The following is a 27,141-nucleotide window of genomic DNA, read 5'->3' on the forward strand; positions in this document are numbered from 1 at the left end:
CACACACACACACACACACACACACACACACACACACACACACACACACACACTAAAAGACCATGGTCTATGATGGGTAGTCGTCTCCTCTTGTACTTAGAAACATTATTATTGGGATTTAAAAACAAGAGTTCATTGCACATACTGTTGGCCCTGTTGCATCCTCTGTATTTATTTCTGTTTAAAGGTTTTTTTGATCTCTACGAAAAAGGGCAAATAGTTTTCTATTTACATTTTCCTCCTTCCAACACCTGTCACTGTGAGAAACTACAAACCCCATTTCCAGAAAAGTTAGGATATTTGTGCATCAGTGCCCATTGCATGGGTGAGAAGGTAAATTGCATAACTGATTATTAATATTGCCATGTTGTTTGTATTCAAAGCAATCTGACCCAACCCTGCTAACCGATCATCTGTATAACATGTGATTAACTATATGGTTGATATATATTTAGACAATAACTACAATGGTTTTACATAGTCAGTATTTAAGTATATTACACTGCCAGTAACTATCAGATGTATGAAACTTACATACTGTACACTATCTTAATATGTGAGCTGGTGTGACTGTGACCTCTACTGTTCCAAAATGTTGGCACTTCAGGTTGAATCTGAAAGCTCCCAGTTCTCTCTTTTTGTAAGGGTTGATGTGTGATGAGCCAAAGTCAACTCATTAGTCTGATGACAAATCAAATTTGTATTTCTGTTTCCATACACATATATACAGGTATCAGCAAATATTTACAGACATTATCAGTTGCAAACATAACCATGCTTATTACATGAGTATAATCTGAGCATATGTAGCAAAATACAGATAACTGCAGGAACAAACAACTGAGGAGTCACTTTGTCACTTTCAATCTAACTCACTTACAAAAACAGGATCTTTTGTCAAGACTTTAGAAACCTTTTCAAGTCATCAAAGTACAAGTCAAAGCAAAAGGGATTACAACTGTGACTTGAGTCCCAAGTCAAGTGACTTGAGTCCCCACCTCAGCATCATTATCTTCCTCATCATCATCATCATCATCATCATCAGCTGAGGTCACGTTGCCAGTCCATTTCCTCCATTTCCCCTTCATCTTCTTCCACCAGCCTAGGAGTTGGTTCGAGAATGCCTCTGTATGTGCATGCTACAGTCTGCTGCTTGAGTCTGAGGTTATGCAGTCTTCTCTTAAGTAGACTGATGAGGCCTTTGGACGCCTCCTCTGTGAATCCATTGGGATAGCCTATAAGTCCACAAATGAAGAGTAATGGAATTACCGTCACACTAAACATTTTATCAGAGAGAGCTTATTTATGTTAGAACAAATGTTAAATACAAAGTCAAACTGGAAAATAAAAATTGGATAAAATAATCTTTGAAGGCCATATATCCTTAGTTCTTGAGCCAATACTAGCATGATTGCTTTTTCACTTGAAAATAGTTTGACCTATGAATTTTAAAGTGCATAAAGCCATATAGTTTGATTTACACTTACTTCCTGTTTTTATGCAATCTGAAATGGTGGCTATCAGTGTCTGGACCTTTGCAACGGAGTCCTTAAGGTACTGACAGTGCTGCATCATCTCCTTCACAAGGATCTGCTTTTCTTCTGTCAGTCGTGAGACCAGCATTAGTTGGTCAAAAAGCTTCTTCTTGGCGAGAATGTCTATACCATCTGAAGGAATGAAAAGATCATACATTAATAAACTAATTTGATGATGATACATTTTAAATAAACACAAAGTTAAATATTAATACAACACCTGTGTTTTGTTCCTGCCAAGGCCAGATCATGCTCTCTGCAGCTTTGTTGGAGAGTTTCTGCACAACTGAGTGTGTGTCCACAGGATCACCATCAGGTTGTTTGTTGTATCTCTGGATCTCATCTAGCAAGCGCTTCTTTTCTTGGGCAATCTTCTGAGTAATCTTCTGACGCCTTTTGTTGCGATCTGTAATAAGAGCAAAAACAATGGTATTACAAAAGAGCTGCCATGGCATTTAATGAACAGAAACAATATAACTTCCATCTGCATCACATACATTTACTAATACATACCATTCTGTCTATAAAGGTAGTGCTTCTTCTGACAAATGCTCACAAAGAGTGCGTCGATGGAGATCTGCAAACCACGAGCATCAACAGAACTGGCTGCTGCATTTCCTAAATTCAAGTTAAGAAGAAAGAGAAAAGTTTCAAACACCCTTAAAGGTATAGCGGAGGATCTTTCCGAATTTTAGATAAGAACCGCCCTCTCCACTTTTTGAAAAAATGCACATGCGCAACACTCTACCTGCTCCCGAGAGGGAACGCCTATTAAACGTGTGCGAGGTTCTCCTCGTGCACGCTCTGTTTAAAAGTTGCTGTCGGCATCGCTCATACAAGATTACTTTCCAAAAGAAGATTTGCACTTTTTCTCCAAAAAGCATGCCAAACTTTACCTGTCGAGTAGAAACTTCGCGACTGAGGCATCAGTGGGAAGCCCAACCTGTGTTTTCAGAGCACGCCATCGTGTGAAACAATCTCCCAAAAACACTCTGATCTTGTTTCTCTCTTCTGAGGCCTTTCTCTTCTCATACAGTTCGTACAAACTTTTTCTCTTGCGACCCTCAGACATTTTCAAAGGACCCGGTGAAACGGCGAGCTTCAATGAATGGCTTAGCTCTAGCTCACCACACATAAACACCTGAAAGTGCGCATGCGCAGAAAGCGAAAACTAAGGGACGAGCACGTACGACGGCCTTACGTAAACATATCACCAGAATGATTGACACTTAGGTGGACCAATAGTTTACACTACCCACCCGGAAAAAGAAAATCCTCCGCTATACCTTTAAGTTTTCTTAATTGCACATAGTACAGCAGCAACAGACACACTTTAGGACAATGTTTAATTTGGACAGAAATATCTATCTCGTATGTTTTTCTCATACCGTACTGGACACTGACTGCATGTTTCAGCAACAATTAGGGACCAAGCAACATAGGCCAAGAGGCATAGGCATCTAATCTGTGTGATATCTTTATTATCATCACTTTTCAAGAGTCTGTGTTTATGAGAGTCCATAGTCCACAGTCTTTCTTTATGAAAGTCATTGATGGGGGATTATGTCCCCTATCCATTCCACACATCGAATTTGGTGACCCCATGACCTTTATTGTAGCTCCACCAATAGGCCAAACTTAAAAAAAAAAAAAAAAAAAACATCTCCTCTGAACTGACAGAAGTAACACGTGGTGCTCTTGCGGATTAAGAAAAAAGTGAAAACCTTAGGTTCATAGCTTCTCATTGGAAACAGAAACTAGATCTGTAGAAAACTGAGGGAGGGGTTCTAGCAGAACAATCACAGCGTTTGCGTCCGCATAGAATTGACGCGTTGTTACATTTTTGGAGAGGTGCACGTCAGGGTACGCTGAAGGGTACGCGCGCTACACACAGCCTACAACGTAGCTACGGCGGGAGTTCGACGCAGAAGTATAAATTGGGCTTTACTGGCACATTGTGCTTGGTCTGTCATTTCCTACCTCAAATAATATTGTTCCATTTTGGTCTGATTTGCATGAACATGCACCAATCATTCTGTTTTCATTGCTAAAATGTTTACTTTCTTTAAGTCAAAATACTAATTGAAGACTTATGACTTGCAAATAGTGCCCATCCCCACATCATAATTACAACCAAATTACTCCAACAGTGTTTATGTATAAAACAACATTGCCCTTACCGCTACTGGCCCACTGCTTGACATCAACAACCCACTGCTTTAGCATGTCATCACTGCAATGCAACTGGTCCTGCATCTTCTTCAGGTTCTCTGTTGCATCTAAGGTGTTTTCTACTGTCTGCAAAACAGCAATACACAACACACTTATCTCATAAAATACCAAAAAGTATATGTTCTTGCATGATTTAATATAATGACATATTTGACTACATATACATAGCTGAAGTGATACATTTTGGGTGGTCTTTAATTTCAAATTTAACGGTTTAAAATAGTCCATCCTTTTTCAATACATGAACATACCTTTTTGAATCTGGAAGACAAGGCAATGTGGAGGCCGTTCTCTTTACGTTGATTCCACCCAATAGCATGGACAGTAAGCATATCAGTTCTTACTGTAAAGAACAATAGAAAAATCACAATAAATTGTAAAATGTTATTGTGTACATTTACAGGGGAGCAGGGGGCAAAGAAGCTTACAAACCTGACTTGGACATGTACTTTGTGGTCAGGGCACATCTGGAGAGAAAACTATTGACTTGCTCCACTTCTTCACCAAGAGTGGTTCCGGCACCTTCCTGGTTCCTTGCATTCCACAGAATCTACAGGAAGCAGTGGACTTGTTAAACAGGGTGGACAACAGGGTGATCAATATTGATGCATATCCCAAGGTCACCAGCTGTACAGGAAAGCACATAGGGGCTCATGTACAACTCAAAACACACTCCTGGGTTGTTGTTTGGGTCACAACATCATTCATTGTGGTACTTTACATAAATTGTTGGCTACAGCACTCTGAAATGTAAAAGTAGTTAAAAGCATCACCTCGCATTTTGTATTGTGGGCTTTGGCATGCATCACGGACAAGCAATGTTTCATTTTCTTAAGAGGTTGAAGATGAGTCAGGGCCTCTGACACCTTCTCCAGGTATGGCACATAACGGCAGGTCACATCCATGGCCAAAAATGCAGCACCCTGGAACTCTTTTTGGAGAAACATTGGATATGCAAAGATTTCTCCTCTATACATATTCAGACCTTTTGGAAAAAAATAAAAATAAGTAGAGAGCACATTGCACACTGAAGAATAGGCTTCAGATGTTTCATCAACAAATAATTTTCATTGCAATTTATCAAGACCAATACCAACCTTTGAGGAGGAATCCATGCCTGCACACAGCAATTTCTACACCTTCTTCATCTAACTTGTTGGCCTGCTTTGATGTCTCTCTTGCTGCTGTCCAGTGGGATTCCCCACACATCGCTCTTCCTGCCGTCTACCAAAGTAAAAAGTTAAATAGCAGGGCTGCACGCTCAAACACACCAACAATTACAGTCTGATTAGATTTTGTCTTTGATTGCCTGACCCATCTTCCATCTGCAACTCCCTGGAGTATAACAAACCAATTGAAATTATTTGCCATTTAGCATGCAGAAGGATCATTGCAATAGTCTAACTTTGTCAGAAATTGTGTCAGACATACTGTATGTGCGGCAACCAATACTATACTATAGATTTACTGTGCCCTCTGGATTAGAATCTAGTTGTATTTTTTTTCATCCAGCTTTGCAACTTCACTCTTTGTGAAAGTCCGATTGCATCGCTAACCTCAGCAACCTGCCATTGCCATCTCAACACCTGATCAAAGATTCCCTCATCCGAACACATAATAAGGCTACCGTGTTTCCAAATTTACTTCCAATTAGTTATAAAATAAGCCAGAGATACCCGCTGCTCAGCCTGACTGAAAACTTACACTCTTGACAGCCCCCCGGACTTCCTCAACAAAACTGGACACTTCAGAGTCTTGGGATAAAAACACTCCATCAAAGAACCCTGGCTGTTCACTCCTACAACAAAATGTATTCTGGATAACCACTGTAGTAAGAAGTTTTACATAATAATAATGATAATGATAATAATAATAAATTATAATAATTGTATTTATATGACACTTTTTAAAAAAAAACAAGGTTATAAAGTCTAACATGGATATTATATTCAACAGCTACAGTATCAACAGCTTAATTTTAAATAACAAAATGAGAACCATATTATTATGATAATGTTAATAGCAAGTACATACATTAACTACATTGGCTGTTTTTAATGTGTACACAAAACTCACTGGTTTGCTTTCTGGAACCTGTAGAGTTTTCTGTTGCCATCCACTGAAACAGCCACCATTTCAGGACTACAGGCTGGACAGACAAATGGCTCCTTTTCCAGAATTTGGTCCTCTTCAGAGTTGCAGTACACATATTGCAGAAAGCTCCTCTGAAAAGCATCTGCATTCACTTTGCCAGTCTGAAAAAACATTTATAGAACAGCTTTAAATGACAATGAACTACAAGGTCACCCCATTTATGTTTTGTCAATGTACCTTTTCAAACCCAAGAAAGGATGCAATTGGCAATGCTGTCTAATATGGTCTTCAGTTCAGTTAATTTCAGTAACCTGAAATATTACAGCCACTTGTGGACCTTGACTTCATATGTGGGTATATTTAAATTTGCACCCTATTTGGACTCGAACACCCTTTTTGCCATACTGTCCAGCCTTACAGCTACTTATAATAATAACGAATGCATTTGTCTTTCAGCTTCAAATTTTCACTCACTCTTCCAAACCGCTTTGTTCTCTGGTCCAACATTGCTGTGAAGGCTTTCACTGACATTCCTGGAGCTGTTGTCTTCATAGCTTCAAAGGAATGGAACAGATCTTGGTGGAAAAGTGTCTGTGCTTGCATGGTACCGGGCCAGTAACCACTCCTTACAAAGTCACTGACTTCTGGAGCCCATTGCTTATTGCAATGTTTGCATGTTAGCACCGGAACGTGAAGATTATAACGGCCTGAGAGCACATGAAAGACAAATAACTAACAAGGAACTAAAGTAATGTTAGATAAACAATATTTTTTTACCCAATCCTACCATTTATGCAAACCAGTATGATGGATCTACCAACAGAGATTGCAACATCACCAGTGTCACAGGAGCATATATTTTGAGGAAAGGCTGTTGGCAGCAAACAATCTGCAAGAGCAAAGGACAATCAGGATGACATTAAAGAATGTTTGGATTGTTAGCAAGTACTTGGAAAACATAATGAATCATTTAATAATGTTGTGTGTTGATGAAAAAATGCAAATCAACTGAAAAAGAGACACCAACCTTGTTCACAGATGATGTACTTATCATCATGGAGTTTCACAAACTCAGTTGGGGGAATGTATTTATAAAAGCCATACATGGTGGTCTGCCTACTGTGCAGAGTGTGGCGTTTATGTACCAATTGATCACAGTCTGCACAAAACCACTCTGAGGGCAAACATTCCCTGCAACGGATGATGGCTTCTGTCACGTGACAGTGGTTGCACTTCATCTGGACAATGTTCTCAGCAGACAACAAGTTGTGAATGTTTTGTGGCCTCGCCTGTTGCCAACATTGTTGGACCCCTTTCTGTCTTTGACACCAACTGGACAAAGATGGCTGCTGAGCAAAATCTTGCCCATCAATGCTCTCTGAATCTCGTAGAAGGTCCTCAAGCCTCTGCATATTAAAATCTTCAGAGAGAGAAAGAGAAAAATAAAAACATACTAGAAATCCAACATTGCAATTCCACTACCACTGACTTCTTTTGAAGCATTTCCATTGGTTTTAATACAGGGACAGTCCAGTGATAGCAAAGAAGGCAGAGGGTGAAAGGATAGTTGGAAATGGGCAATCAAATCCATGACCCTTAAGATTCTGTGTAGGTGCTGGCTGTCAGTAGTGTTGCCCACTTAATTGTGAAACTAAACAACAACCATGTGATTTTGCTGAGAAACAGTGATGCTATTGTCTAAAGTGTTCCTATTTCTGTCATGTTGACAGGGCTTGATGCACTAAATTGTGGTAACTTTAATATTTGAGGCATGTTAGGGGACTGTGGAAAAAGCATTTAGAAAAGGAACATCGTTAGATGACTAGGCTAGTTACTAAACATAGCAAAAGTGCAGGTATAATGAGGTTTCCTTTTTACGCAACTCCTTGTTTTCATTTGAAGCATACCATAGTATGAAAAGTGTTTTTAAAGTAGTTTTTCTACTTACCAGGATCTTGGTAGCTAGTACATGAAGCTGTGATGGTGGAACTAGCACATGAAGATGTACTGGTACCAACTGTTTGGAAGTAAAAATAACATAAACCACATTAGAATTCTTATTAGAGTACAATTCTTTCAAACTCTTTGCCAGATGTACAAAAATAAAAGCTGAAACCTTTGGCAAATTTGCAACATGGAAACTATCAAACCTATGTATTTGGCATTATAATGTCATTTACATTATGAATGTGCAAGCATACAGAATATTGAGTAACAACAGCATTATCAAACCAGCACCTACTCTAAATCACACATCATCACTCTCCATTTTAAGTATTTGACATAAATTTGATAAGATGTACACTAACCAGCAGATGAACCTTTTTTCCTCCGCTTGCTGGTGGTCACACGCTGCCCATCACGGTCCCTCTTCCACCAGGTCACTTTAGATCGTCCTGTGACTTCAGCCTTCTGAGTTTGAAACTCTGTGTTACGTTTCTTTATGCGCATGTAATGAAAAGTAGATGGGTGAAACATAGGCATTAACTAACTGGAGTTAATTAATTACACATTTGTGTATAACAAGAATGAAACTTGCCTGTATCTCTTCAACAAATGCATCCCCGAGCTGAAGAACAGCTTCTAGTTTGTTCTTATTTCCTCTTGACATTGTGCTTAAACAGAAAATAAAGGTGTCAGTTAGATCTGAGATAACTTGCTGACTACTATAATTGAATGGAAAGTTTGGACCACATCAGTGATATGAGGGTAAAGGTTCATTTTTTTAATTTTCCGGTAGAGGATACTAGTGGTGTCTGACTATTTGCAGGAGAATGCAGATTTTCATTACAACCTTGGGTTGTAACTATAATGATATTTATGTATTCAATTGTTTATTTTACCAAGGCTACAATTGCACACAAAGGGTCTAGTCAAAGGGTCTATTCTAAATCTTGCTTAATTTTCCTTTACATTAATCATTTGATGCTTTTATCTAATGCCACTTACAAATGAAGAGAGCAATAGAAGCAACCAAACCAACAATGTGCAGTTTAGGTAAAATGCACTATATATGATTACATTAGAAATCAAATATCTTGGGGATAGGAGTCTAATCCAACCCTACAGTATCATGCATCTGCAAGCAACTAGTAATGTCTGCGCGTGCCTGAATTATTCCATGCGCACTAATTAATCCACATTATTGACCCCTAGGGGGTCCCGTAGGCTTAGGCTAACCATGCCACTTTAGCTAAAAACGTTAGCAAACACTAATTCAGTCTGTTGCTTTTTAGTGCTGTCATCAGCCATGTCAAAACATGATTAAAAACTGTTTTTTATTTATTTCAATCTGCAACAGGCATACAGTAGAAGTTAGCTTAGGCTAATGTCAATGGTAGGATACCATCTGTGCTAACGGAGCAGCCCACGGTTCCACTAACAACTCATTTTAACGCATTACGCTGCCATTTTGACACATGACCCCATGTAACAGAAACACTGAAATAATTAAAATAATACAGTTAACACCGTAATCTCATTACAAAAAAGGACTGCTGCCCTTACTTACCTGTTTGAAGGTGTAACGGTTACGGTACGCGCATCAGGTGCAGGCGAACTGAGCCTCGCTGGTGACGTCATTGCAGTTGAAGGTGATGCGTGGTATTTAGACGCATCTGCTCTCCATGGAAGTTAATGGGAAGGATTGGCGTATCATATGCACGCAAAATTGGATTTTGGCGTATGCATTGCACGCAATTTGAAAGTGTAAAGTCGTGTTATTTATACGCAGACTGATGAGAACGGGTTGTTATGATAGAAGGCAACACAGGTGCAGAGCTCTTCTTACGGAAGTCAATAAGCATCTCTTTTGTTTTTAAAGCATTAATATTTAAAAATGAATCATCACACCATTGAATAAAATTATCGATCACTGGCCCAACATCTGGCTCAGACTCAGTGAGAAGAGACACAATCACAGAGTCGTCCGCAAATTTAACAATGTGTCTCCCATTAAAAACACTACGACAATCATCGGTGTATAAAGAAAACAAAAGCGGAGACAAAACGCTACCTTGTGGCGTACCCGTGGAGGACATCAAAATATTCGACACCACTCCATTGACCCGTACTCTTTGGGATCTATTTGTTAAAAAATCCACCAACCAGCACACAGTATTTAGATCTAGTTTAAAAGTATCAATCAATTTCTTTGCCAAAATGTGAGGCTGAACACAATTGAAAGCAGAAGAAAAATCTATAAAAAGCAAACGTGCATGACTTTTCTTGCCTTCTAAATGTCCTAAAACCATATTCAACAAAGTACAAGTGGCATCATCAACTCCTCTACCAGATCTATATGCACACTGCATAGGATCAAGTGCTGGCTGTGTTAAGGTTAAAATCTCCTTCCTTACTATTTTTTCAAAAGATTTCATAATCAAGGAGGTTAATGCAACAGGCCTGAAGTCTTTAAGAGAAGAAGAATTTCTTTTTTTCGCAATTGGTACCACAATGGCATCTTTCCATAAACGAGGGACCTTAGAAAATTCCTATATGGGGAGGCTGCAGACCTGGAGCCGGTAGATCTACGCCCCATGGCAGTTTTACGCCCCTGGCAGTTTTACGCCCCTGCTGTTCCTGATGCGTCCAGTAGGGGGATATACTGCGAAATAACACCATTAAATCGACGCTCAAAACTTACACATTAATAACCTTCCCGTTCATAGACTTTGCCCAATTGTGTGTTTTTTGTTAATTTAAAAATAAACGTTACAGTGTAGATCTGCACTATGGATTCAAATATCTGTAGATATTCAGTTGGGCTTCACTCTCTTCACTCAGCCTACAGAAGACTATTTTCTTGTGAATTAAAAAATTAACATGATAAGACTATGTTTTTGTGAATTAAAAAATTAATAATACACATAGTTGGATCAGATGACAAGTAATGATATATGACCTACTGTAGAATAGTTCATTGAATATTGAATATAGAATATATTTTTATAAACAGGAGACTGAGTGAAATATGTTATTGTGAATTTATATAAAGTTACATTTAGATATTAACCATATTTAGCCCATTAGACATACAGCACCGTGTAATCATATAGATCCTCGATTATATATGCTGTACTATTCACTATTGGTCATCATACAGCTACAAAACAGTGTCCTATAGCATTTTATGAAGACAAACACAATTTATCCCTTTTCTAAAATTCCAAGGGCCATTTAAAAGAAATAGACAATATTGTTGTCCACAAAAACATGATTTATCAACACCATTTATGAATTATGATGACTCCCCTATGGCTTGCCACTCTTCTTTAACTGTTTTTCTATCCTCCTGTCAAAGTGTTTCTGCTCACTAATGAAAACATTTTTTAAACATTAAAAAAAAGGACATCCATGGTGAATTTGATCTTGTCAAATTCACACGCAGCAGGACTCACTGTTACATTTTGTATACAATTCCTGAATACTTAATTTTTTATCACAGCTTTGGTACATTTCTCAGATCACTACTGAAATTCTCATAACTACTTTTGAACAAATTGCCAATGCTTTGGTAAATTCATGCAATTGATTATGAATTGCTTTGCTGCTTCCTAATTTATCAATTCATTATTTCCTTCATTAGTGAAATTCTAAATACACCTCTGCAATTCATCAATTCAGGACACATTTACAAAATAAAGTCTAATAGAAATGTATTGAAAACATGCTTGACAGTTTATATAGTCAACCATTTTGCATTTAATGACTTATGCAAGGAACTAATGCCTATGTTTTGAGAAGTATGACAATTCAACAGAGAAATAGTATAATAGGCCTATATTTTGATCAACATGACCTAAAGAGTTGATAATGTAGGAAACAGCAGACAGTTGTACATTATCAATTGCATGAAGGTACTGAAGCATTTGCAATTTGTATAAAATAATGAGAAATTGCTTTTATGATGTGCACAAGTGACAAGATGATGTGATTTCAGTTGTGATCTGAGAAATGCACCAAAGCAACTGAGATAAACTATAAGACTTATTGGAGACCCTGCAAAATCACTGTAGACCCCCTAAAAGTCACAGACCACATAAAAGAAAGTGTTACGAGAACACAAACTGCCTTTTTAATTTGAGTTTCATATCTGTGGGTATTTCATAAAAAAAAAAATAATAATAATAAAAAAAAATAAACATTAAAAAATGTAAAAAGGACATCCATGGTGAATTTGATATTGTCACAGTGTGTGTGGGTGTGCTGCCCAGAATTTATGTCAGGAGAGTGTGGATTGCATCAATTTGCTCCTGATCTTCAAAGTACAACGGCACAGGCACTTGTTGGTGGAACACTTTTGGAAAAAGTGTCAAGACACTTTTATTTCTTTTGGCCACTGATGATGAACTGTGCAGAGAAAATTGAAAATGACATTAAAAACATGTCCATGTATGTCTCTGTAAGTCATTTATTTACTAGAGAAGCTATTGGTTTGGAATGCAGTTAAAAAAAAGATGGGATGCAAGTTAAAGAGAACTTGGTAAAGACAGAGTATGATAATTCCCACATTAAGTTCACACAGACTACATTTTAGTCCAGATCAGTAAACAATTTTAAGAAAAATTTAGATTTAGATTTAAATTAGATAGTTAGATCATCTCATTTATAAGAAACAACTCAAACCAGAAAGGAGTAAACAAAGTCTAACCAGAAGAGGCCATCTCACGCAAGATAAAGACAGGCAACAAAAGAAAATTAATTTTGAAAGTGAGTAGAGAAGACTAGGGCAGCTAAACTTACACGTGGTTAGCTAAGTTTAAGCCAGACAGAACATCAACCTGACCGTCCAGAACTTTTTGCTCTATCAAGCTAATCGTTTATAAATAATAAATGTTGCTTCATTGCTAAACAACAATAACTTTAGCAGATTATTTAATATACCTCAATTCGTGTCGCTGTACAGTCTCCCCCTACTGGACGCATCAGGAACAGCAGGGGCGTAAAACTGCTGGGGCGTAAAACTGCCTGGGGCGTAGATCTACCGGCTCCAGGTCTGCAGCCTCCCCTTACTCGAAAATGTTAATGATTCATTAAAAATAAATGAATAAATCCCTGAAAGCTGCTCTGCACAGTTTTTCAACAACCTACCACCAATGTGGTCAGGGCCTGGACTCTTTCTAACCTTGACCTGACTAAAACAGCTACGTACATCAGCCTCATTAATTTTAATTTTAACAGGAGTATTCTGAGTCACAGAATTTCCCCTATATTCAGACAATTCTCTTGAAAAATCATGATTGTCAAAACGTACATAAAACGAATTAAAAGCATCTGCTAATTCATAATCAGATTTCCCTCCAAAACTAATACATTTTCTCTTCTGTTTAGTTCTGATAATAGACTTCACTCCGTCCCAAGCTACATGAGACTTTCCATTTGTAAATGTAGCAGCACGAGGATGGGATAGAATGACTTTAAGCATAAAATGATCTCTGCTAACGACTACGCCACCCTGGAATCTTGCCAGGGACAATAAAATATAGTTTGTTATTTAAGGAAACACAGGTTCGTCCACAGTAAGGCGGCAGGAGACGTGGGTACAAAAATATAAATTTGTTTTATTAAAGATAAATAATCAATATAAAATGCACAAACATCAACAGCACTCAATGTAGACAATTTTGTGGTTCCACAAGCACACATGGAGCGACCTGAGTCAGCAGGACAGGAGCCGAGGCAGAGCAGTGGATAAGGGCACATAAGGCCTCCACGACAAGTCATTCTATCCCATCCTCGTGCTGCTACATTCTGGCGCAGTCGGCAGGGTTCCACGGTTGTCAGGTGGAGACGTGGGTAATCATATTGGTTTATATTTGGTGTTTTGTGTTTTCTTCCCATATGGAAAAGGTTTGCTAAAAAAACGTGTGATTCTTATATGTTCCAACAGAATATTGTAAGGGACATATATGCTGCAAAAAAAAGCATATATAAATTGCATAATATTAATGTATGTTTAATCATATATGTCCTACATACAACTAAAGCCATAGTTTTTCATGAAGTAAAAACATAGGAAAATAATGCAAATTTAATATGAATGTCCAGCGTATTAAGACTTGTATAAAACAGTGCAGTTTAGCAGCATAAGGCTGTACTTAACTCATGCTCATGTCCTAAATTGAGCCCCTATAATTAAACATGGTCATCTACTGTATCTATCTTAGATAAAACACATTTAAACACACAAGCACACATTTTAATTAGAAAATTATTTATTAGTGTATTCTACAGTTTCATATTTCATATATCAACAGTTTTCATTTTAAATCTTGCATCACCAGATTTTTTATGTTCATTTGTCACAATTTCTCTAAACTTTAGTACTAATTACTAAGTTACGTTACAACAGTTCTATTCTTAACCTACAAACATAAATCTTTCCAAAATGTGAAGTGATTATTATGCATATCACCACCAGTACATGTCACATATACAACAATTTATTCCAGCCAATTTTAAACATTTTAATCACGATTCATGAAACATATTTGACTCAATTCATTTGCAATAATATGTTCTGATTGGTTCACAAATAACAGACCCAAACTGTTCACAGTTTATGTAAATACACGGCCTCACAATGTCATTGCTGTCAACTGCTCTTTCAAATCCTGTAGGAAAATGAACAGTCCGCATAAAGGTCAGTGATATTTTGACAGCAGATCCTCGAACCAGCTTCTGCACTGTACAATTTCCAAATTTGCCAACTGCATACAAGTGATGTTGGTCATCACTGACACAGAGAAAGTGTGAAACCTTGAAAATACTGCCATCTTTCAATATCACAACCGAGTTGTTCCTTTTCTTTGTCTTTGTGTATGTTTGGCTGTGAATGACCTCTCCGTTGACAACTATTCTGTTGTAGTACCTGCCAATAGAGGTCTCAGGTACATCTAGCAATGCATGCAATGCATTCATATCATTTTCAGACACTTGCCTGATCTTTGGCACTCCAAGTGCAGTCACGCTATCATATGTAGCATAGTTATTTACATGATGTTTACCAGAGGTCATTTCAGTGTAGAAAGATTTAATTTCTGGTGAGACATCATTGGATAAGCAGGCCTTAGCTATGCGTGGCAATGCCCGAGACCATGCTACTCTTTTGCAAAGCTGCTGAGGCACTGCATTACTGCTTTTGACTTGCTTGAGCAAATAGCCATTATAGCTCTCAAACATGAAAGCAGACTGGGCCCAGAGAGGACCCAAATTCTCCACAGTCTTAGTCAAATGCAGAAGTGAATGCATATTGTAGGTCATCTACAATACGTCCTTCGGTCATCTACCCTCGTCCTTCGGAAGAGACGTTAAACCGAGGTCCTGACTCTCTGTGGTCATTAAAAATCCCAGGATGTCTTTCGAAAGAGTAGGGGTGTAACCCCGGCATCCTGGCCAAATTTGCCCAGTGGCCTCTGTCCATCATGGCCCCCTAATCATCCCCATATACTGATTGGCTTCATCACTGTCTCCTCTCCACCAGTAAGCTGGTGTGTGGTGGGCGTTCTGGCGCAATATGGCTGCCGTCGCATCATCCAAGTGGATGCTGCACATTGGTGGTGGTTGAGGAGATTCCCCCTTCCATGTAAAGCGCTTTGAGTGCCGAGAAAAGCGCTATATAAATGTAATGAATTATTATTATTATTATCTGATCTTCACCGTACAAAGACTGAACTGATTTAACATAAAACTCAAGAGCCTCATGAGCATGGTCAATATCCTCTTGGCTAATGTCTGAACCTAGCAAAATGCTCACACCCTCGACAAGTAGAGCCCAGTGGCAAAGATACTTGTTTGGAAGTATCCCCTTCAGGACTGGCAAACTGTAATATAAAAGCCAGTTCTGCCATTCGTGAGCCTTCCAAAACCTTCGCTCAACAATAGACCGTGGGATTCTGGAAAAAATGCTTGGAGGCTTGATTGCTAAAAGATTTGCATCCACTGTTGCAGTGTTCAAACCAATATACCATGGTTTACTATAGCTTTTAGAATCAAACCATAAAGTGGCTATTTGCCGGCAAACCCCCAGCAACACACAATGCATGTAATCAGGGACCATGCCATTGATCAGGTCAAAATCTGGCAAGTCCAAAATTGGAGATGGCCCTTTTATGCCCAAAATGCTCTGTTCATTATTTTTGGCAATCTCACCTATTTGCACAGTTGTGTCATGATCTCTAAGGTCTGGCATCTCCTCTAAACAAGGATACACTCGCACAGTCCCATTGCCTTTTCTCACTTGAACACCTGGATGAAGACAGTGCCCACACCCATACTCTCCATTAAACTGTTTGAAATTTTGCAGTAAAGGTCGTGCAACAGCATCACATATGGCACATAATGCATAAACCTTTGTCATTTTGATTGAGTTATCTACTGGATCCTGCCACTGAAGACCTGTTTGTCCAAGACTTTTGCATTCCTCCACAAAAGGTTTGAGGAAGCTAGTCATTTGTGGTTTTGATGACCCAAACCACAAGGCACATAGTATGACATTTTTATCTCTTTCATCTGGGGGTAATTCATTAACAGAGCATAGTAAGGGCCATATGCTATATTTAGATGACTTGAACACTGGCACTCCGTCACAATTGAATGACAGGGAAAAGAATGGATCACTAACTGATTTCAGATATTTGTACAACTTCCCATCTGAAATATCTGTTATTCCATCTCTGTTTTGGTCATTGTAAATATTTGGAATAGGCTCATTCTCCAAAAGAGCTTTAAGTTGATGCCTCAAAGGTATACAAATAAAAAAATTACCCAACTCTAAACTTTGTCTCACAGTTTGGGTTGATGAGCAAATCTGACATTTTAATTCACCGTCCTTTGACACTGAGAGGCCAATGTAAGAGCTGCAAATACCACAATAATGATGGTATTCTGATTTGTCTACATAATCTTTAAACTCCTTCTCTAGCATGTATTTGCTACTTGGGATGCTTAGAGGGTCCCCACTACATAACCTTAACAGCTTCAGTAGGTCCTCCATTAAAGCGCCTGTTACATTGTGCTTCATGGAAAATGCGAGGATGTTCAGCCAACTGGCATCTGTGACATGGTCATTCGAGGGACCTGAAGACGCATGGTTCGATTGGTTGGTATTCTGTAACAAATAAGAAATAATCCAAATATGAGTGATCATAAGCGAAGTGTGTACCAAAAGAAACATGTTTTACTCTAAATGTTGATATTCTTGTTCAACAATATGGCAAACTGTTTTGACTTTTATTAATACCCAGGAAGTTCATCAAGATTAAATCTAGTGGTCACAACCCACCCCAACATCTGCTTGTATGCTCCTTTCACTTTTACAGACAGAATAATAGATTACATTTTAGCATTGCTGTAGGGCTTAAATTTATATTGGTGTCTTTTAGTTGGTATAACATTACTTTTTCAGAGAAGCCACCTCCATAGGCCACAGAGGAATATTGTATTATTACATACGATTATTATCCATGCATAATATTTTACTGACACTAGCTAATGTAACATGTTAAAATACATTTACAGGTATCAAGAATTAACATTTCAACTAGTGAAATTGAGTTATTGATAACAGAAATATATATATTTACTAGTAACAAAGTATCACTATACATTTTTTATTACAATTGCATTTCGGATATGTGAAATTGGAATCAATAATTGATATCAACAACTGATTTTGAATGGCAGCCTATGGTGACATTTAACTAGTGAAAATTCAATTGAACATATCAAGAATTATAGTTTTTACTATTTGCAATTCTAGTCTTGATATCTAGAACTTGTATTTCTGCGAGTAATGACGTCATAGCTGATATCAAGAATTACAAATTTTCTAGTTGAAATCTAATTACTGATATCAAGAATGAGCATTTTTACTATTGAAAATGTAATTGTTGATATCAAGAATTCATATCCTGCGAATGATTAAAAAATCGAAACTGTTATCAACAATGAATTATGCTACGTACTGATTTAAGCATCTGATCTCAAATTCAGCTGTCTCTACACATTTAGGGACAATTGTTATACACATGTACGCAACACAATTTAAACCAAAATGACATACACCATTCCTTATTTACATATAGTCTGGGGTAAATGACTTATTTACCAGTATTTCTGAAGAGGTTCCCTCTTCTGCAGTCTCTGGTGAATGTGACATAGGGCTGTCTTCCTAAAAAGATCAAGACTTTTTAATATATATATATATATATATATATATATATATATATATATATATAATTTGAACTATCAATAGTAAATATAGCAATAAAAATGAATAGAAATTGAACTAAAAAAGAAATAGGCAATGTTTACCTGTATTTCTTTGGACATAACCTGCCCTGTCCTCAGCGGTACATTGACCTGGATGTACTAAATGACAAAATTAACTAATAAATGTGTATGTGAAAGAGAAGGTTCATTAAGAAAAACCATTTGAAGTATTAAGAGTTATTTTCAAAGGAAGAAATCTTACATTAGTGTCTGGTGATTGTGACTGTTCTTTCCTTTCTGGGAGGGGTAACATTTCCTAAAAGAAGACAATAAATCAACTCATAAGAAACAACAGAATAGCTTTTGGTCATCCTCAGTATCCATATGCCTTACTGACAGCTGGAGGACATTTAAACAAAACTTTTCCTCACCTGTTTTTCTATGGATGGCAAATCTCTTGTGGTCTCTGCTTGTAATAATATATGGTCCTGAAAGAGGAGAAAACATTATTAATTTATGTGAAAGAAAAAAACAATAGGCCCATATCAATAGATTAATGTAATTTACTCCAATCATTTCTACCTGTAGATCTATATATGTGAGGGTGGATTCTTCAGTCCCTTTTGGTGAATGTGAAACATCATCCTAATATAGGGCAGAAGGAAATATACAAAAGAGGAAGACAACAGGACAATCAATTTTAATGCGGATAAAGTTGACTTATTTCTTTTAAAAAGATGAGAAACCCTTAAATTTAATTGTGCCTAATAAAACTTGCATCAATTTACAATTGCCACCATTTTTTTTAAATTGTAGCCTCACTTGTGTGATTTATTTTCTGACTTAGTACTTACATCATTATTGGCACTCTGGAAATGTACCTCCTCCAAGTCATGCAGACAGTTTTCAATGTTCCTGTACAGTTTCAGACACAACATAATATAAGAGAGACAGCTTTACAACTCTACACTACTTATTGTTAGTCTAGATCTGTGGTTCTCAACCTTTTTTGAGTAACAACCCCTGAGAATGATAATCAGATTAAGGCTAGTGTTCACAACCCAACCCACCATTTACCTGTATGCTCCTTTCACTTTTACTGACAGAATAAAAAATTATATTTTAGCATTGCTGTTGTGCTTAAAGTTATATTGTTGTCTTGACATGGAAACCACAGATGAATATATTATTATGACATAAAATTATTAGCCGTGCATAATAATTTACTGACAGTACTAATGCCAGGCTGCTAATTTATAGAATGCCTGTAATAATAATCAACAATAATTGTTTGGCAATGCGTATTACAACATTTTAATCAAATAACCTTAAAACTATATAACTAAACATTATTTGTAAAATTATGTTAAACAATAGGCTAAGCATAATGCATATTTATGAATATATTATATCATATTTAATACACACATTTATAGGGAAAAAACTTTGCTGGAAAAACAAGGTTTACCTTCTTTTCCACCTGGTCCGAGTACGAATAGGAATCATTCTTTCTTCTCCTCCGTGGCTGTTAAAGCAATACAATTTTCGTTTCGGCATTTTGTATTAGTCTATTTTCTGAACACATGTATATACCTACATGTAGGCAAGTGAATTAGGTCCATGTGAATCGGTAAAATATGCCGATTGGTTGATGTTTGAACTGCTGCGCGGGATCCAATAGAAATCCAGCTGAGCTCACTGATTAATTTAAGCTCCCAGAGAGCGGTAAAACGGGCCATTGCTCAAGTTTCAACAGAGTTTTTAGATCAAGTAAACGTGGATTTCTAGCGTCACCCGAAGACATACTACACAAGTAAGTTATTACTCAGTCATTTGTGTTGATTCAGGTTGGTTCATTTAGTAATTTCTAAGCAAATTAACAAGTTGGTTTGTTCAAATTTGTTAGCCTATAAGACTTGCAAGAGTTAAGGTTAACTTAACGTTGCTAGGAGCTTATACATCCAGCAACAACTTTGAAATTGCCCTTTCTTCGTGTATGGTAACGTTAACTGAATGTATTTTTGGTTTATGTATTGGTATTAGGCTATACCATTAACATTAGACGACTTTTACTTTTTTATATTATTTCTAACTTTAGGGCTGTCAAGCGATTAAGTTTTGAATCTATTTAATTAACGTTACACAAATCTACCTATTGGTCAGGGGCAGGTGGGCTAATTGAGTTAAAATATTTTAATCGTGTTATTTTCTCACAACTAACGTTAATTAATCAGATTACTGCGTTAAATCGACAGCCTTAATTATCTATTGTAATGATCTTTCACAAATCTGCAGATAACTTGCATGCATCTGACATTTAGCTGGCCTAGCAATATGTCTGTGTCTGGCAAACTGTTATTACACAGCAAAAATGATGCCCATGACGCTACAATCTGACTTACAAGACACAAAAATGTGATCTTCCCATGTGAGATCTGATGAAACAACCTTATATGCCGTAAACAACCTTATCTATCTAAATTCGCTAAAAGCCTAACTCTTTTAATGCCCAAGGTGTGATGAGAAAGTTTGCAGTGGTCCAATGGGTCAGTGGGGAGGATGCAGGGATGTACAGCGAGGTGAAAACCGAAGCCATACGTAAATATGATGACACCAAGATGGATGATGATGGATACCCGCAAACTGACTATTCAGCTGCTGTGGAATGGCAGAAAGGGAAAAAGCCAAAACATGGCTGGCCAGTGTATGCTGCCTCTATCAAGTTTGTGAGCAGTAAGTAGATCTATCTTATGCATTTTTTTTTTTTAAATTTTACAGTGTCAGGTCCAATAAATAATGTGAAGCAGTTATGATGTGTGAAGTTACGACTACTATCACACAATAATATGCACACAAATTATTAAGTGCACTAAATATTGTTTTCTTTACTGTAAAGTGCCTTAATCTGATCTATCCTCCAACTTTGACATTTTCATTTTCAGGCAATCGATTTCATACTAATTCTAAAATTAGGGAATTTCTACGGTTGGAGTCTGACGAAATGAACAACCCAATGCCTAAGAAAAGGCCCTCAGTCCCGCCGTCAAGATATACAGATTCAGATGAAACTGATGTTGAGCATACACCGGTAAGACTGTTTGTATTCTACTGTCACTGAATGAATTTCATGCACATAATCACACACCATTTATTTAAGTACCAATTTACATAATAATACATTTGAAATATTTGCCGACTTAATAAACAAAGAGATCTGGTATTATATCTAGGCTAAGTCCTATTGTTATTTAGAACATTAAACCAACAGTGACAAAAAGCCTATGCAAGGGAAGTCAAGTCAACTTCATTTATATAGCGCTTTTAACAGTATGAATTGTTTCAAAGCAGCTTTACAGTGATAATATGAAATTAAAGTAACATAGATTGTTTAGGCTTTACAGCTGTTCTGGGGCCTGTACCATGATGATAGTTGAACAAACTCAGAGTTACAGGATTAGTTTCGAGTTGACAAAACCAAACCAATCCAACCAGGCTTTTTTGGTACCATGATGCTGATCATCAACTTTCTCTGTCAACTCAGGCTTTAATCCTGCATTTAGGAGTTTAGGTGTGACATCAGTAGCGAACAGCCAATCACATGCTGAGAAATAGTGAAACTGCGATTCATTTCTCACGAGAGAAGCGAAATACACTTAATAAATAAAAGTATTAAAATATTAAATATTTAAACAAATTTACAGCAAGAAGAAAGTTGTCTATAAGAGGAAAGCTAAAGGTAAAGGTCTTGCTACTGTAAATCAGTACAAGTAAAATTTGTGAAGTTATTTTATACAGTTGATAAAGGTATATAGAACATGTAGTCATTTTACATCTTCATCTATTGAATCTAAAGCGTATTTATATTACCTTTATATATGTATACATTTAAACTCTGCGTAATAATAATAATAGATGAACTAAAATTGTACCTGTGATCGTTTAAGGGTATAATAATTACATAAATAATACTTAAATCATACAAATATATTATTCAAAATTAGCATTACTAAAAGCCAGACGATTTTGTCTTTAAAAAATCATTTGCTATGTCGTGACCTTTAATTTGGAGTAGAAACAGGTGAAGTGACTTTATCACATCAGACATGTGTCACTTTGCTCATGGATTGGTCAAACTTCAGTCTGAGATCTTGAATCCAGAACATGACCAGCCCAGGAGCAGGTTAGCCGTGCAGTGTAACACTGGCGACGAACACCGATTAAAGCCAAGCTACTTTCATAGTACCTAAAACTCAGGGTTGGCGGAAACTAAACTGAAACATAGCTGGCTAGCCACCTAAACCAGCTTAGTGGTATAGGCCCCCAGAATAAAGTTATTGTCCAGCTAAAGTTAGTTTTGATTGACTGATTCACTTACAGTACATGCAAAGATCATTAGTTATTAACGACAACGTTTTAACAGAAAACCCTTAACACGCTCTGGCTGCCCATCCGCACAAAACAGAGCCTGGTGGCTCGAGATCGCACTCCCGGAAATAGGTTCCAAGGTGCAAGCGATTATTCGTTATTTATGCTCAAACATACGCAACCTATGCACAAACACCGACGTCGTGGACATGTGTACAAGGCAAGATAACCTTGTTTTTGCTCCTGACTATGTCCAAAATATGCATGCCATTAAGAACTCTGGTAACACTTTATTTTAATAGTCCAGAATTATGCATTAATTAAGCATTAAGCAAGTACACTAGTAATTAATGATTAACAAATAGTAAGGACATATTACCCATTATTAAACATTTGAGGGATGGAATGTACATGGAATGTTTATGTAACATGCACGCAGGAAAAAAAAAACTTTATCCACTTTATCCACGTTCAATTTGTAACTGTAACTAATTACTTTTTTAAAGTAAGATGACCAACACTGGTAGTAATGTACCTCACACTCTGTTATGTTTACTAAACAATTTGAAGCTAGTAACTGCTAGTTTTACATTAATAAATTGCAAAAAGAAAAATAAACATTCTTGTTAGGTCACATTGCAGAATAACTGATAAACAAACCAATAGTGTAAATAAGTGTTTTGCAGCGGAGACAATATCTGTATTTGTAACAATTTCAAAATTATTCTTATCTGTATTCAGATACATCTGGAACTGGGCAGGGCTTTAATATGATTTAAGTAATTTCCAGAACTTGAAAAGTATTGAGAACATGCCCTCAGATGTTCATTCACGTTTATTCTGTAACTATTATGATAGGGGAACAGGTGATCACGCTCACTCGCTCCTGGAGCTGTCGTTCTAACCACACAACTTTGCTATGCAGTTTGCGAATGTTCATTGGAGCGATGTTTTCGGGAAACAACGACTTGTTGAACAATGCTGATAATGACAGAACTTGCGACAATAGTTAGCTAGCGATACTTTCTGGAAACGTACCCCTGGCCAGGAATTTTATGTCAGTCTGTTTACATTTACAGAGGTAAGAAGACAAATATGTATCATCTCCATCTCTCGTTTCTTGTTCCTTGACAGACCCAAAAGAAAAGGAAAATGATTCCCCAAAAACAGAAAAATGTTGCCCAAATGGTTGTGGATAAGTACCAAGACACCACCTTGACGGAGAGTCAGAGGCAGCTAAAAGAAATGGAGGAAGAAAACAAAAAATTGAGAAATGACAACGAACAATTGAGAAAAATGCTCATTCAAGGCATGTATTACAGTTACTCCCTGTTGTGGTGAATCAGCTATCAAACTGTTTGATGGTTTAGATTTGAACTTAACTTGGTTTATTTTTTACTGTCTTTGCACTTAATGGTGGTATCAGTGATTTCAGGCCCAAAAAAAAAATCACATTCATCTAATCTTTCCGAACGATCCGCTAGCTGCCGCCCCATAAGCATGCCGTCAAAAAAACGCTCTCTGTAGGCAGCCTAGGCTCTGAGATCTGCACACAAAACTATTTGTTTTGGTTTTGAGTGGTTGGTGAAACCATTTGTTTTTGTGTGCAGATCTCAGAGTCTAGGCTGCCTACAGAGAGCGTTTTTTGACGGCCTGCTTATGGGGCGGGCAGCTAGCGGATCGTTCGGAAAGATTAGATGAATGTGATTTTTTTTTTGGGCCTGAAATCACTGATACCACCATTAAGACTTTAAATTATTGTTGAACTACCATTCTGTTTCAATATTATTATTTAACTTGGTATGTACAGTTAAGACAAAAATAATAATAACTGGTAATAGTTCATAATTATATTTATATGACAAGAAACCTGAAACATTCAACCTCTGTAACATGCATGAGCATATGTACACATAGGAGTTAGTTGAGTAGGTAAATCGGTATTGCTAATTCTTTATAACTTTTTTTTTTTTCTAGAGCTACCAAATATGATAAATGACGTGAAAATGGCCCTGAAGTCTCAGTGTTCATCAATGTCGTCATCAGTCAGCTCTGACCTTGAAGGTGGACAATGTTTGCCACAGAGTAATGCAGAGCCCTTCCCACCGAAAGGAGTGTCTAAAGAACAGGTAGTGTAGTAGTTTATTCTGGGCAATAAAGACTGCACTTTTCAATAAACCATTTGGTAATCAGTATCTATATAAAACTATTGCAACACTGCATAATTAATTGTTTTCATACTCTTCATAAAAACAGGTGGAAATTTCTCCTGGATCCAATGTATTTGTTGATAGATTGGCTTGGGCTGTGGCCCAAAATGCAAACTCTGCCTCCTGTTTTGTGAGAACGCTCCTGACTGCAGTGTTCCCAATTGATGTGCTACTTGTGAGCAATCTTCGAGGAACATCCAGGGATTCTGGGCCACAACGCCAGGCTCTTGATAAATTGAAAGTTGAAGCTATCTACAGTAAGTTTCAAATCAGTTCAGAGTATTGTAATTATTTAGAAGTGAGTATTTGATCCATATTATATTGCTGCACTACAGGGTTTAACCCTAAAACTGGCAATGTGATCTGGGAGTAACATAGTTTTTGTTGTCTTTTTTGGGGCGTAAGAATGATTTTTTCATCAAATCCTTTTATCATTTATCACAGCCTGGTCTGTCTTGAGTATGCTGGTCACATGATTTGTTTAAAATGTTTTGAGATTAGTCAGCCTGACCTAAATCCAACATGGCTGCCAGTGGTGCAGGACATTCAGATTTTGAAGAAAGTAAATATATATTAAACTTACTTTTCTTTTGAAAAAAAAAATAATACTAACACTGCTAACATTAATTATGAACATTATCTTAAGGTGCTGAAAAAGAAAATTTATAAAAATGTTGTTCATGTGGTTATTTAGCACGTTTTGAAATATATGTTACTCCTGAGTCACATTGCCTGTGTTGGGTATAAAAAAAGGACCAAGTCATTAATCTGTTTTTCCACTGCATGTTTAAAACAATTATATCCTATTCTATCTAAAGTTGACAAATTATATATCATTTGAAAGCTTACAAACTCAGAATTCATCCTGTTGAAATTGACATTGGACGTTGCTTTACCATAGAAACGGTACTCTAAATTATTTTATCTGGCTCCTCCACTTTTGAACATCATCATGTTTCATAATTTATGTTCAATACCTTTTCTAATCTTGACAAAACACATAGCCTATTGTCAGAAAGGTCTGAGTCTCAAGGTTCCATATTTTGTGACAGAAGTGATATTTGTACAGAAATGTATTAATTTGTTATGGCTGAATGCATACATGTGGTATAGTTAGATATTGTGCCTAAACAAAATCTCATGGGATATCAACTTCAAATTTGGAACACAACTTGGTTAGATATATGGATTTGATTTTATATCAATTTTAGAGAAAAAAAAAAAGGTAAAATATATATTTTATATAAAATAAAAAGTATTAGGTACAGTATTTTTGATTTACTTTAAACTTCCATAACTTTTTCATACTTTCATTGAAGTGATTTCACTTCATTAATAAGCTACTGAGTGTTTTCTTTAAAACAAGACCAAACTTGGGTCTAAAGCATTCTTGAATTACAACCATTTAAGTTTGAATAGTGCATTCTCAAAAGAGGGGGTGAGAGTTAAGTGTAAAAGTACCATTTTTGTGATAAAGCAAGGTCCAATTTCAAAACAAGGCTGAATCTTGAGTTCGTAAGCTTTCCAATGATATATAATTTGTTAACATTAGATTAGGTGAAGTATAGGATATAATTGTTTTAATCATGCAGTGGCAAAACAGATTAATGAACTGGTCCCTTTTTATACCCAAAACAGGCAATGTGACTTACAGGTCACACAACTCATACAATCCAAAATATATCAAATATTTCAAAATTTATTTTTTATATGTTTTACTTAAGTCCAGATGATATAAAAAATGACATGAAATTATTTTTTTGCTTTTCATTTTCCACCCTTGCCTTTTTTAAGAGTTAATTAGGGGTTCAACCACCAAGTGCTTAAACCTTAAGTAGCTTGCTCAGGGCCACAATAGTGGCAATCCCTATCAAACACAACTTTCTGGGGTTCCATTTGGAAGCTAAAAAATATAATTTTATTTGGAACCCTAAACACTAGACCACACCCATGCTGCTGATGATTTATCTAACTTGATATGTTGTCATGAACTGTGGGCCACCTTGCTTCCTAACAACATCTATGTTTTGCTTTTTATTAATTTGTCTCACAGGAGCAACGTTGCAAAAGTGGCCTCATGTGGTGCCCTCCAGCATTGGTGCAGCCATCAATGCCAAACTTACTGAAATCAGAGTGAAGAAGAAAACACAAAAACATCCAGAAACCTTAATGCTCTTTGATGACTGATGACCATGACAATGTGTCGAAGGTTTGTTGTTGATGGTTTTTTTTTTTTTTTTTGTTCTGAGCAAAGTTCAGTTTGCTATCAAGGTGGAATTCTTAATTACTCATGTGGAGTATAATTTGATTTGTGTGTTGTTACTTTGATTTTATTGAAATAAACGTGTTTCCATAGCAAATTTGTGCAAGTCATTGACTGAAATCATATATGATTAGTATATGCAAGTCATTGACTGAAATCATATATGATTAATATATGCAGAGGTGTAGTATTATTGAATGAAAATCATGTATTGTAATTATATTATAAA

General features: G+C 36.8%; 2 protein-coding genes across 2 annotated transcripts; both read right to left on the minus strand.

The window, feature by feature from the left end:
• Positions 1-681: 681 nt before the first annotated feature.
• LOC311292788 (uncharacterized protein) lies at positions 682-9,587 on the minus strand. The gene is made up of 18 exons (XM_084412604.1): positions 9,373-9,587; positions 8,401-8,476; positions 8,171-8,300; positions 7,810-7,878; positions 6,889-7,281; positions 6,649-6,750; positions 6,336-6,568; positions 5,844-6,022; positions 5,472-5,565; positions 4,865-4,991; positions 4,541-4,752; positions 4,200-4,317; positions 4,019-4,110; positions 3,716-3,833; positions 2,049-2,153; positions 1,756-1,941; positions 1,488-1,667; positions 682-1,235 (listed from the first exon to the last, which is right to left on the minus strand). The coding sequence occupies exons 1-18, from the start codon at positions 9,441-9,443 to the stop codon at positions 1,042-1,044; spliced, it is 2,679 nt and encodes an 892-aa protein (XP_084268730.1). The 5' UTR covers positions 9,444-9,587; the 3' UTR covers positions 682-1,041.
• Positions 9,588-15,161: 5,574 nt separating this feature from the next.
• On the minus strand, positions 15,162-19,133 carry LOC311292920 (uncharacterized protein). Its single transcript, XM_084412756.1, has 7 exons — positions 18,929-19,133; positions 18,657-18,719; positions 18,506-18,562; positions 18,337-18,390; positions 18,177-18,233; positions 17,971-18,033; positions 15,162-16,971 (listed from the first exon to the last, which is right to left on the minus strand). The coding sequence occupies exons 1-7, from the start codon at positions 19,010-19,012 to the stop codon at positions 15,394-15,396; spliced, it is 1,956 nt and encodes a 651-aa protein (XP_084268882.1). The 5' UTR covers positions 19,013-19,133; the 3' UTR covers positions 15,162-15,393.
• Between the last annotated feature and the right edge of the window lie 8,008 nt (positions 19,134-27,141).

Source organism: Rutilus rutilus (genome assembly GCF_951802725.1).
Source record: "Rutilus rutilus genome assembly, chromosome: 6".
Taxonomy (NCBI): domain Eukaryota; kingdom Metazoa; phylum Chordata; class Actinopteri; order Cypriniformes; family Leuciscidae; genus Rutilus; species Rutilus rutilus.

Bases quoted from the DNA above. Each gene is read 5' to 3' on its own strand.
- LOC311292788 (XM_084412604.1), bottom strand. From the start codon at position 9,443: ATGACGTCACCAGCGAGGCTCAGTTCGCCTGCACCTGATGCGCGTACC. The intron at 8,477-9,372 runs GTAAGTAAGGGC...TTTCTGTTTAAG, and splicing joins ACCGTTACACCTTCAAACAG to CACAATGTCAAGAGGAAATA. The intron at 4,992-5,471 runs GTAAGTTTTCAG...TTACTTTGGTAG, and splicing joins TCCGGGGGGCTGTCAAGAGT to ACGGCAGGAAGAGCGATGTG.
- LOC311292920 (XM_084412756.1), bottom strand. From the start codon at position 19,012: ATGTTGTGTCTGAAACTGTACAGGAACATTGAAAACTGTCTGCATGAC. The intron at 18,720-18,928 runs GTAAGTACTAAG...GCCCTATATTAG, and splicing joins TCCAGAGTGCCAATAATGAT to GATGATGTTTCACATTCACC. The intron at 18,391-18,505 runs GTGAGGAAAAGT...GTCTTCTTTTAG, and splicing joins TGCCATCCATAGAAAAACAG to GAAATGTTACCCCTCCCAGA.